The sequence below is a fragment of the Leguminivora glycinivorella genome, chromosome 10, assembly GCF_023078275.1.
Source record: "Leguminivora glycinivorella isolate SPB_JAAS2020 chromosome 10, LegGlyc_1.1, whole genome shotgun sequence".
NCBI lineage: Eukaryota > Metazoa > Arthropoda > Insecta > Lepidoptera > Tortricidae > Leguminivora > Leguminivora glycinivorella.
In genome coordinates this window covers 9,082,631-9,095,417 of record NC_062980.1, presented here as the reverse complement: position 1 = coordinate 9,095,417, position 12,787 = coordinate 9,082,631, and the positions used below count along the sequence as shown (strand labels likewise).

The following is a 12,787-nucleotide window of genomic DNA, read 5'->3' as shown; positions in this document are numbered from 1 at the left end:
GTAATGTGTGATACTAGTATATTATGGCACTATAAACGCCCGAAGTAAGGTAAAACCCGATGGATGCCGATTATTAAAAGCCCAAAGTGAGAAATATTTGTTCTTGACTTCTGGATTTTACCGATATTGATGTGGTAAAACCTAGGTCGACGGTCGGTAAATGATGTATCTGGCAGAAGTTTTTCATAGAACTTCTCCAAAAATATCATACCTAACTAGATAACTTAACATTTGGTAATATTTTGTTTGATATATTGACGTTGTTTGTTTCAGAGTGGTTTACACGATGTCTGTTGGCAGCCAGTTGAGCCGCCGGCTCACGCTGTTACTGGCCACGGTCTTAGCAGCAACACTATGTTTGGCCGACCCAGGTAAATATCTTTATTTTTAACCCATTGAATTAAAAAACCTATCTAAAAATACAATAGAACAGAACACATTAAAAATGTAATTATACATAACTATAGGCATAATATAGGATTCAGGTAAACCTACAACAGGCGACAGGTACCTAATTCGAACATGATATATTGATTTTAATTAAAATTAGAACATGCCTAGTAAAGCTTGTAAGTTTTGACTTGTTATTAATTATAATTTTGCTCTTATGATATAATCTAGTCACAATGTTAACCTTTTTGCCGGCTAATTGTATAAAATGATTAACGGGTGCTGTTAACACTTTTTATCCGTCAGTTTCTTCGTATATAAGTGTCAATGCTCGGATCGTTCGGCCTTGGATGAAGTACCTACACATGAAAAAACAAAAGGGTTTTAATAATTTAACTATGTCTTTAACGCTGTATGCTTATAAGTGGCGTACACGTAGGGAGGCATATGCTCAGCAGTGGGCGATTAATGGCTGAAATGATGATGATGATGAACCAAAAAAACGGTCTTTGATGAAGTACCTAACCTTAGCACAGGTGATTAAATATAAAAAAAACATAACACTTATTTTGCGTTACCGTAGTCGGGCTTTTCTGATGAATCCTTAGTAACATTTTTTTTTCATTGCTGTTTCTCACTCGTCTAAGAAGAAGTGCCAGAACTTGCTACATAATAATTTTAAACAACAGTATTCCTCATATGTTCGAATGATTCAGCATTGATGGGCCGGATCTCCACAACATCAACACGGCATCGGCAGGCGGATGTGTCGGCACTGTCGGCAGCTACAAGGATGTGAGCCAGTGTTTTGTGTCGCACAGTGTCATGTTGATCGTTCACAAACTACCGATAGGGATATTATGCAAGAGGCAATAGGTCACCAAATATTTTAACATTGTTGGTTTCCAGCCACCATCCTCAAAATACTGCCCCTCGTCTCATTATCCACATCATATTGTCGTCATAAATCTTATTAACCTAGCTGGCGTCTAAATAATTTTAAGCAATAGTATTCCACGTATGATCGAATGATTTAGCCGGATCTCCACACGGCAGGCGGATGTCGGCAGCAGCTACAAGGATGTGAGCCGGTGTTTTGTGTCGCACAGCGTCGTGTTGATTGGTCACGAGCTCCCGGCTTAGCTATTATGCAGTTGCTATGAGGTTCTTGCTTAATGCGACAATATAATTCGTCGGGGATGCAATACCGCGTAACTAACAAAGTCAATAAGTTCCAATTTCCTTGTAAATTGTTCCCGTTTTGAACTCTATGTGTTTTGTTAGATACGCGGTATTGCACTATCCCCGACGAATTGCAATTTATTAGGCCCCGCGCACACGGAGGCAACAGTTGCTCGGCGACTTTCGTATTTGTATGAAAAGTTGCGTCGCCTCGTGTGCGCACCTTCATACTAGCCCATAGACCGAGCGACGGAGACAAAACAGTTTTGTCGCCCGTGTGCGCGGAGCCTTAGGGTGTAGATCCTAATAAATTGCAATTCGTGATATCCGTTTAACCAGAATCGCATGTTGCCTATGCAAATTTTATTTTGGCACCAAATTGAATGTGCTAAAAATTATTTCCGCAAGTCCTTTGAATCGTGTAATAGTATGTTCTACAAGAGGGCTCGTGTAATATTGATACCTGAGAAAACGAACATTTATAAAAACTAACGCGCGCGTAGGGAGTTCGAAATGTGGAATCTTGTACGTACTAACTTGCGAGGATTGAACAAAAAGTTAAAAATCGTCGACCCAAAAACTAAACAAATAAAATTAATAATAAATTACTGTACTGTAGCAATATAAGTGATTTCTTAACATGTCTCTACCAAAACTAGTATCCATACTATGTTAAGAAAGAAATTGGAACCGCAAAAACTTAAAAGTCAAATAACCAAAGTTGATTGAACTAAAACGCCTGCCAATACAAAAAGCAGGCGCCAAAGTGCTGAATCATTCTTATCCCGGTATACCACCTTCCGAAGTTCCGGTGTTTAATGTCGAAATGTAGATCATTACGAGCTGACGTCAAAGTCTTGACATTTGCGCGCGCGCCACTTCAGTCACGATACAGAACATTTCCCCGTACCCTTGAGAGCTTCCGCTTTTACCAAGGTCAGTGAGACCTTTGTAATAGGATAACTTTCTTAGGTAACCCATTGTATTCGTTTATGGGCTCGTTTTTTTCCGATTTGTCAATCGATGGATCGATGCCAAGAAATCATTATTGCACGCTATCTCAGAGAGAAATCAATAAATACAATTGTTAGTTTTTTATCAACTACAGTTTATAAATAAAGACTCATCAATTTATTAGGTATGCCCCGAATAGTAGTTTTGGCTGAATACTGAATATTTGGCGACCGAATAATACCATCTTAATGTACCTATTGTAATTATAGGGGTACTTTGGGTCAAGCTATAATTATATAGATTAATAAAACGTCAAATCTTATTGACCGCCGTCATTATATCTATTCTCTGATTGTGATTGAGCCTATTCAAAGGAAGTACTCTGGGTCTACAATAGCAAATTGATGGTTTTTATTTTAAGTATAGCTGAATACAATCTTTTTGTACATGCATTATTCATTACAAATTACTGTAATTGCATTCGAAGGTCTTCGACCAGATGCCAACAACGAAGCCAATGAACATGCAACATAAGGTTAACTTGTTAACCCGTTAGATATTGTAAAAAAATATGCTACAACTGGGTACCTAGCCAACATAACAGTCGCTTGCGTTTCGTAAGCCATTCGTAATCACGATAGTCAATTTGGCTAGGCCGGGTGAAATTAGTGACTATAATTACGAAGTAATATTTTTCCCGTTTGTTTCTATTTTGAATAGGACGGGCAGCAAAAATAATATTTAGTTTACTATTCAATTAAGAGTAATTTTATCAATTCAAAGTAGGCACTTGAACCACCGTGTTCCGATATATACACAGAGAACCTCCTATAGAGTGGCAGTCTTGTATATTTGGTTCGCGATACGAGTCACCGGTGTTTGGGGTGCGAGGAGCGGGCGGGGAATGTGTTAAGCGCGCTGTGATTGGCCGTTTCAAGGACGGCGGGCAGTCGCGCCAGATGAAAAGGGACAGAAGTATGACTGTCCCTCTACTGACGCGTAAGTGGCCAATGTAAGTTGACCTATGCCGGCTCTGAATAAATTATAAATATGACTTATTTGTGGAATGTAATGCCGTCTGTTTTTAAATTTGAGCTTCTTGTTACCTTTCCACACCATTTCACACTACAGGTGGACATCTTTAAGGCGTCAAAATACCCTTTTCCAATTTTTTTGTGCGAAAAACACGCGCTGCTTTCGGGTCTGTTACTTGGTCGATACTGATCGGACACGGCGAGCGCCCGCGCTTATATCAGTGCAAATACTAGGAAGGCTGGCGACCGCGAGTCGTCTTGTAATAGATGTCTATAGGGGTTGGTCTGTGGATATATAAGACAAGCAAATATGGAACTCATTTCGGCAAAGTCTGTTAATCAAGACAAATCTTTACATTAACCACAAATAACTTCATACCATCGACGGCGACACGAGCACGGCTCGGTTAAAAATTCACAGCGGTTAAAAGGTTAAAACAGAATTGCCTTAAGGACTTGCTTAATAAATCATCTAAATATGTAATTAAAAACTTATGGAAACAAATTGAATAATTGTTTTAATAATCAATATCTGGGCAACCGAGCTTCGCTCGGTTCTGTTTCGTATCCTTGACATGTGTCGCCATCTAGTTCAAAAATGAATAGTACCTACATCGAGCGAAAGAATTCTCAGCCTTAACAACACAACTACTCCACACGAGATGGCGCGCATTTCGCCACAAAAACTCTAATAGTGTATTTTCTATTCGTTTTAGCCTTGACCTGTGTCGCCATCTAGTGTTTGCGATAAATAGTACTTACATCGACCGAAAGAATTCTGTCTTAACAGTACAACTACTGCACACGAGATGGCGCGCGAAGAAAAACGCATGAAAACTCGAAAATTCGCGTTTTCCGGGACCTAAGGATAAGTTAGACCGATTTTTCACCCCCAAAAACCCCCACATAACAAATTTCTGCAAAATCGTTAGAGCGGTTTCCGAGATCGTCAGTGTAAATAAATATATATATAAATAAATAAATAAATAAATAAATAAATATACAAGAATTGCTCGTTTAAAAGCATAAGATAATTGCAACGTAAGGTCAATGTTATCAAACAAATTGAATTCTCTGGTGAATATTAGGTACCTCTTTGTTTGTTATTACCTATAATTGCAATGTTCATGTTTATTAATTCATTTAATTTAATCTTAGGAAGAGTTAATATTTAATAACCTTGTTAGCCTGACCACTGGAGCATGTTTAATTATTATTTGAGAGATGAGGAAACGGATGCACTTTGATGTTTTATTTAAACATGAGTTTTACAATTGGGGTCCATTGGGGTAATTTCGAAAGTCACATAAAATCACCATTATTACCATCATATCAAGATTGCCCTTTCGAAATTACCCGAACATTTCTGTGCTTCGAAATTACCCCCCTAAATATCACCTGAATGCACCTAAATATCCGGTAATGCCACCGGCAACATTTATGTTTGATGATTTTCTTGTACAAATGAAAAATTCTGAGAAATGCTGATTCTTGTAAACTTGTAGCCTAAAATGTGACAGGTTAATGAAAAATCCTGAGAATCAAAAATCAAAATCAAAATCAAAATAATTTATTCAGCAAATAGGCCACAGGGGCACTTTTACACGTCACATGTACATAGGTATTTAAAAAAATATTTAAAATTGAGTTGAAATTACAATTGATACTATTATATACTAATTCTAAGTTCTAACTAAAGTTAACTCTATACAATTAATTAGAGATGTAGAAGGTCTCTAAATGTCGAATTACAACCAAGAACTACACTAAATTTTAATATAAAAAGTACAAATACAAAAAAAAAAAAGTCTAAAATTACTTTAGAGGTGCAAATGACTCTAAATGTCACAACTAAAAATAAAATGTATATCTACTTAATCTAATTCTCCTTAGAGATGTATATGAAGAGAGAGATGTATATGAGAAATGCTGATTCTTGTAAACTTGTAGCCTAAAATGTGACAGGTTAATGAAAAATCCTGAGAAATGCTGATTCTTGTAAACTTGTAGCCTAAAATGTGACAGGTTAATGAAAAATCCTGAGAAATGCTGATTCTTGTAAACTTGTAGCCTAAAATGTGACAGGTTAAATAATTTCTGAAAGTAAATCTATGTACCTACTACTGTCACAGCATAATAAAGAGTACTATCGTACAGTATGGCCAGTACCGTTCTCCGCTGAAAGTCCCGCCCACCCCCTCTCGGTTACCTCACAGTTACCGCCTGTCAAAAACGCGAACAGTCGACCTGTCATATGTCACTCATACAAGCATGGTACGCGTTCACCTACACGAGCTTAGAATGTGTGTCAGGAACGCGCCTCTTTCATATATTTGATCGCCAGTGTCCGAGATGTGGTGGAACTGTAGACAAAACCCCGGAGACAGATTAGAGAACTTATTCTCCTTCTGATTATTATGGGAATTTCAGATGACAAATTTTTGTTTTGTTTTTAAAATAGGTAAAGAATCTAACTAAACGCACGGCAATGAATCTAAACTACATAAACTACATATTTTGTTTGTGTTTAGTATGACCAATATTTTCCTACCAGTAAAGACCCGTCTGATTTATTTTTAGGTACTTAGGTATTCTCTTTTACTATGAGGCTAGAGTAAATTTTATGCTTAAACATAAATAGATAGCTAACTAAGTGCTCAAGTAAAATAAAAAAGTAAAACACAGCGTCTGTTAACCAGGTCAAATTTCCTTAAGAACCGTCAGGTCCTGGGTAACAGTATAATGTGGTCGTACCTGCGGTTAGTCACGCATGCGTTAATCACCGCGGCGCCCGCGCACTGAATCTTATATAGAGGACCGATTTTGCATGGCCACCATTAGGGCCCATTTAGACTGTACGAGTTTAATTACATTGCGGTATTTGATGGCAGTACAAGATTGTATTTAACCTCAACAGCCCGAAATGTAACTAAAAGCGCATGCGAGTTCGCACGCCGCCTAAATCAGGCCCCGTAGCCGACGAATGGCATTTCCCCGACGCGAAACGCCGCAGAAATGTAGTCTGGCTCTGTCGCGCCAATACGCAAAAGCGAAAGAGATAGATAGATACGCACACAAGCCTTAACAATTTATACATACTCGTAAGTATATAAAATGGTGGTAAATTTCTAACTAAGTGAATCTAATACTTACCTTTAAATGAGAAATTATTATATATTTATATACATACCGGCGATCTCGGAATCAGCTCTAAAGATTTCGCTGAAATTTGTTACATGGGGGTTTTCAGGGGTGAAATATATATCTTAGCCTTCATATTTTCGAGTTTTCAAGTCGCCCAAATACTGCGAAGACAGTGTCCCATAAACTATCAACTTGAAACTTGAAAGAAAAATCTAAAGATTACAGGAAACAAAGTTTGTTTCCTCGTTTGACCGATTAAAACACCGTTACATATAAAAAGACCTTGACATTCAGTACCTCGGAAACATCATGACAAATTTTTTACTCGTTCAGATGGCGCCACACCTTTTGTTGACGTTTGGTTAGATGACGACACTGATTTATATTTAACAACACATATGTAACGATGTAGGGAACAAATCAAATTATTATTTATTTTATTATCGGTCGGGTTGGTGTAGCGGTCGAACACGTCAGCCGCGATAGCTGGAGACCCGGGTTCGATTCCCGGCTTCGCCACCAGTGGGCTTGATCGCTTTTTCTTTAGTGTATGGTATCTATTTCAGTTTATAACACATATGTAATATATGTATCACGTATTAGGTAAAGGATATGGGTATTGACAAAACTCTGTGGTTCTAAATTTTTTAACCCTATATGATGAGAGACGCAAATTACAGTAAATGCAATGTTACTTTGAAAATTATCCTCTATACTCCATTATTTTACACTGCCTAGCCGAAATGACAATCGTCGACGCTAGACGCCGATCAAAACACAGTCTAGCTCTGTTGCGCCAACACGGAAGAGCGATAGAGATAGCTAGCTACGATAGTGCTATTATCGTAAGCGTTTATGCATTTGGCTATGTACCCTGACATGAGGAAACTTTCTGCACATACCAGTGTACATAACTATTTATTTGGTAGAATATTATCGCGACAGTGAAAGCTGAAGGCCGCGCCGCGACGTTCCACGTGCTGGCAATTTGAATAAAAGCGTACTAGGAGATATTTGTACGTTTCTTTCTTTTTCTCGTGATGATCTTTACTAGTGTTTAGGTTTAGTAATAAGTAAAATAATTTCGTAAACCGTTTTATGATATTAAATTTTTTGGTGAAAACAGCTAGCTGAACTACGTGCCGAATTCATACATAGGTACACGTACGAGTAGGTACGTACTTTGATGTTGTCTATTTTTTCTTTATAAACATAACATTTGAGCAAAAATAACGTGGAGTTAATACAGCTGAAAGTAAAAACAGGAGTATTATTCAATATATTATATATAAAAAAAAATTCTATGCCACCGACTTTCACTAGCGCAATGCATGCGAATATATTGATTGTATTAATATAATAAAAGCAACACAATTAAATTTTAAAATTAAAATTGTGTTGCTTGCCCAATTGACTTTCAGTAAACATAATATATAGTTCCTGTAACGTTGGTAGAAAGTTGCATGCATTAGTAATACCTAATTTATTTCAACAAACAACTGTTTCGACTTCTGATTTATTTAAAAGTACATAAACACAATGAAACAAAAAAGGTGTCCTCGTTCAATAACTCAAGTACATCGCTAAATGTCAACACACACTGTCCACTTATTGATTAATCGTATGACAAAATATGGTTTCTACAACCGACGTTCAATATATCGCCTTCATGCTAGTTCGGACAGACGGCGCGTTTGCGCGTGGGCATACGGAAATACATACTACCAACTACACTGCGCATCATGCTAACTACATTGAAAATATCTTTCAATTTCGTACTATGATATGAGGGAACAAGGTACACAATATATTGACTTTTAAAATTTAGTTACTGCATTGTATTAAAAGTGGGCTAGGATACACTTGTTCTAGATGAGATAAAAAAAGAATGTGAACTACTTCCTGCTGTACAGGATATTTGTCTATTATAATTAATACAAATATCAGAGAAAATAGGAGTATAATTGATATTTATAGATCATTCCATCGACAATTTTAGTCTCTAAATTAATCGATTTTAGGTCTGAAATAACAGGTCTTAAGTCACAAAATGTACCAAGGGTACATATTAATAATGTAAATTTGCTCGATGACTTGGGTATTCTTAACTGAATTTCTTTGTACAGGAGAAATGGTATTCTGCTCGTACTAAGTTTCTATCGACTAGAGTTGTAGTTTACAGCTATTACCTAATAAATTCCTCGAAAGTTCTGAATTCTAAACTGTTTAATTTAATGTGAAAACGACAGTCGCTTTAGTTCATGGAAAACCAAACCAGGAAATAATATATGCATATAAAATATTCCAAAACATGGTGAATTGTGATATGTGCCGTTATCACAGAACTTTATTTATATAGAAGAAACAAGTTCATCTATTTGTATAGGGGCCGAGCGTGTCAAATTTTGTACTGAAGTTGTTTCTTGCCTGTAATTTTAAATATGTCTCAGGCTCTTGATTGTTCATAATTTTTGTGTTGTTGCAATTGAATATCACGTAACGAGGCATTTTTTATGTTTTGATACGTTTGCTTGATCTATGGTATATATGACATCTGTGGCCGTTATTGTAAGGATAAGCTTGATGATTCCTTTAGTAATAATACTTTGAAATGTGTATAATAAATATTGAAAACTCATATACATTGATATATTATAACACTTAAGTAAATACTTGTTTATTGCTTGTTAACAGGCATTCATCACTTCCTTATTAGTGTTCAAATGTAACTGATGCTATATTTATCTAAGCAGCGTAAAGAATGGCGCCGCTAAGTAGATATCTTGTTTTATTTTATTACATCATTTATAATTAATTTGTTGACTTAATTAGTACTTAAACATTTTCTACCTTACAAACCTTGATTCATAACAAAACACAGTGTATCTAAACTCTAAGTAAGTAGTATTTTTAATATGAATCAGAAAAACAGAAGATGTATTAAGGCAGTATGTTCAACCATCGAGTAGCTACATAGTTATTCATTTGAACTTTCTATGCAGAAATTTGATTTCTCTGATATTTATGCGAATAATCAATATTATTACCTAGGCACTGCCAATATATCTCACGACTTGACTTTTTGACCGTCCATAAAGCTCCATAACTCACGATAAATATGCGTTACTGAAATTGCGTTTAACCGTTTTCATCGAGTTTAAATTGAATGGGGCGTGTCGAGCGTTAATTATTGAGAACTTTCGGATCGTTTGGTGATATGTTATTTCTATAAATCAACCGATTGACATGATTACCTTTTCGTTATAGTTATTTGTTATACAAGGGGGCAAAGTTGTATTTTTTTACTTTACCCACTAGTGGATAAAATGCGTTTTTACCCGCTGGTATTAAAGGACAAAACACGTGTTTCAGAGCTAGTGAGGGGAAAAATAAATTGTTTTTCGGCACTAAAAACTCTTCATAGTTTTCATCACTAAGATAAATACTTGTTGCGATGACGTTAGTAACCATTTATTTTCGAATGAAATTAGGTACTCCACTTCGTTTGAAATAAGAGAAAATTAATCTATAGAACTATTTTTAGCCCGCAACGGAATTACTATTACTTGCCACACATATTGACTATTAATTGTTTCTTTTTATAACCTTTATTTAACACTTAACTTTATTTTTTTTAACTTTTAAAGTCACAAAAAGCTATTTACTCTAACAAAAAACTATCAATTTAGTCCGTTCAACTTCTAAAGTTTTTATCTTGCTTTACACCATTATTATCAATTTGCCATATAATTCAATGAGTGAATAAAGTTGTCTATAATTTCAAATCCGGTACCGTACCTACATCATCCTCACCCGAAAGAATAAAAAATAATTACATCCAATCCAATTTAGTGATTGAAGCGAGATCGTGATGTGTATTATGAGATCATTTTGTAACAAAAAAAGTTTTATTAGTGCAAAAACTTAGCCGTGATATAATTTGTCCTGCCCTGGATACCGGATCCAGTTTTTGTTCATGTCTGACTAGACCCTCTGATGCCAAATGCCGTGACATTCATCTTAATCTTTTTGGCCGTACAAACATATCATATTAGGTTAGGTTAATTTAAAGGGCCATAATTATCTACTGTAATAGTACATTACTACAGAGGCCGGGACAAACGCACTATACATACCTCGGCGGGAAATGGGGTTGCCCGCCTCAGACCTATCCGGCCTCGCTTCGCTCGGCCGTCTATATGTCTTCTGCCGGCAACCCCATTTCCCGCCGAGGTATGTATAGTGCTTTTCTCAAACATGGTATGAAATAAATAAAGTCTACTGAAAATAGTAACTTTGGATGGCTGTATCTCCTAAACGGTGCGTCGTAGCGCAAAAATAATCGAATTTTCGTTCCCCTTTAATACCTCGTATACGCCTATAAAAAAACAAAATTGCAGTCGGCACGTCTATAAAGCCCCTTATAGTTTTTTTTAATTGGCTAAATACCTGGATGTTATGTCACAATTATCTGTGTTTGGAAATTAAAAAAGAAGACTTTGCCGGCCTTGGCCTGCAAGGTTTGTATGAAATTCCATTGTCTATCAATCGTCCTAGCCGCACCTGCAACGTCATACTTCGCTGCCAATTATAAGGCACATAACATCAATATTTCATACCATGTTTGAGAAAAATTTTGTACGATATTTGTGCGAATAGATAATTCGAAACTGTAATGTAGTATCTAGAGGTACTGTATTAGATATTATCGTATCAAAAGTTACCAATGTTAGTTGACTGATATAGCAATACATATTATATTTTATTTTTATTTATTGACCCCCGACGCAAAAACGACGGGGTGTTATAAGTTTGACGTGTCTGTCTGTGTGTGTGTGTCTGTCTGTCTATTTGTCTGTCTGTCTGTCTGTTTGTCTGTCTGTCTGTGTGTGTGTCTGTCTGTGGCATCGTAGCTCCAGAACGGATGAACCGCATTTCGGTTTTTTCAAAATTTTAATTATTATTTATTTAATACACTAGCAACTCTTCGAGCTGATGCGTGTATATCGCTGCACATGTATATCATATGTATCTGTATGGTTAAATATGGGAAAATGTTCTTAGAATCTATTATAATATCATGTAGTAGCGATAAAGAGAGTTTCATTTCACAAAAAATCCTAACTTGACCTTGAGATCCATAGAAAGTGCCGGTACTTACGCGTAATCAGAGAGCGCTCTTCCACTGATTATCTGAAGCATGCGTCATAACTTATCTCGAAAACTGGCTCATTTTTTTTCATTTATTACGAAGCTCTGGTTTGACAAGAGTGACATTTGCGACGATGACAGTGACATGGCGGTATCTCAAACGCGAAAGTTGTCAGCCTGGCCGCTCCTGGTTACCCGCCCACAGCTGTCTGAGCAATGTTGACAGGTAAAAGATAACGCATCAGTGTGGAACACCGTCTCTTCATGAATTTATCAACCGATCGGATCATACATAGTTTTATGTGCCGTTTTTAACGAGTGAATGTTAGGTAATCATTTTTTATTCAACTACATATTCATATATCCGACTGAAGAAAAATAACCTTTATTTTGTTGTTTTCTTTTGTTGTTTTTTGTTGTTTTCCGTGTTTTTTTTTGTTGTTTTCCGTTAAATTCGACACGTCGTTAGGTTCATTATCAGTCATTGTCAGTCAATAAATGAATTTATTAGTGTGAGAGACCCATAAGAATTACATTCTAGTTAGTGTCAAGTGATTGACGGCACATGTCAAAACAAATAACATTAGGATTTGATAAAGGCACGTGTTCAGTAATTATCTTAATTTTTTTAGTAACTCTATAACCGTAAAAGTTAAGACGCTTGTTTCTTAGAGAAATTAATTGTATTTGATCTAAAGAACCTTCCCTTAAAGTTAACGGAATTCAATAAAAACAGGTTGTATGGCATAGCATATAACTAGAACTAGGTATTTGTTTATTTACTACGCCATAAATTGATATATTGTTCTTAATTAACCTGTATGTTTAAGACATTATTTCTAGGTACCTACAGGTTGACATTTTGTTCTATATTTCACTTTTCTAACGGTTTTCTTAGCACTGCGGCCAATAATATCTGAGAGCTCAGCTAA

General features: G+C 36.2%; 1 protein-coding gene across 3 annotated transcripts in view; it reads left to right on the top strand.

The window, feature by feature from the left end:
* The window catches only part of LOC125230299 (dual oxidase), a 219,468-nt gene that overhangs the window by 143,233 nt on the left and 63,448 nt on the right, over window positions 1–12,787 (top strand). For 2 of the 3 annotated variants that reach the window (XM_048135425.1, XM_048135424.1), the window contains exon 2: window positions 274–371. The exons of the other annotated variant lie outside the window; for it this stretch is intronic. In XM_048135425.1, coding sequence (XP_047991382.1) covers window positions 287–371 — 85 coding nt within the window. In that variant the 5' untranslated portion in view covers window positions 274–286. The remainder of the gene's footprint in view (window positions 1–273; window positions 372–12,787) is intronic. 3 annotated transcript variants of the gene reach the window in all.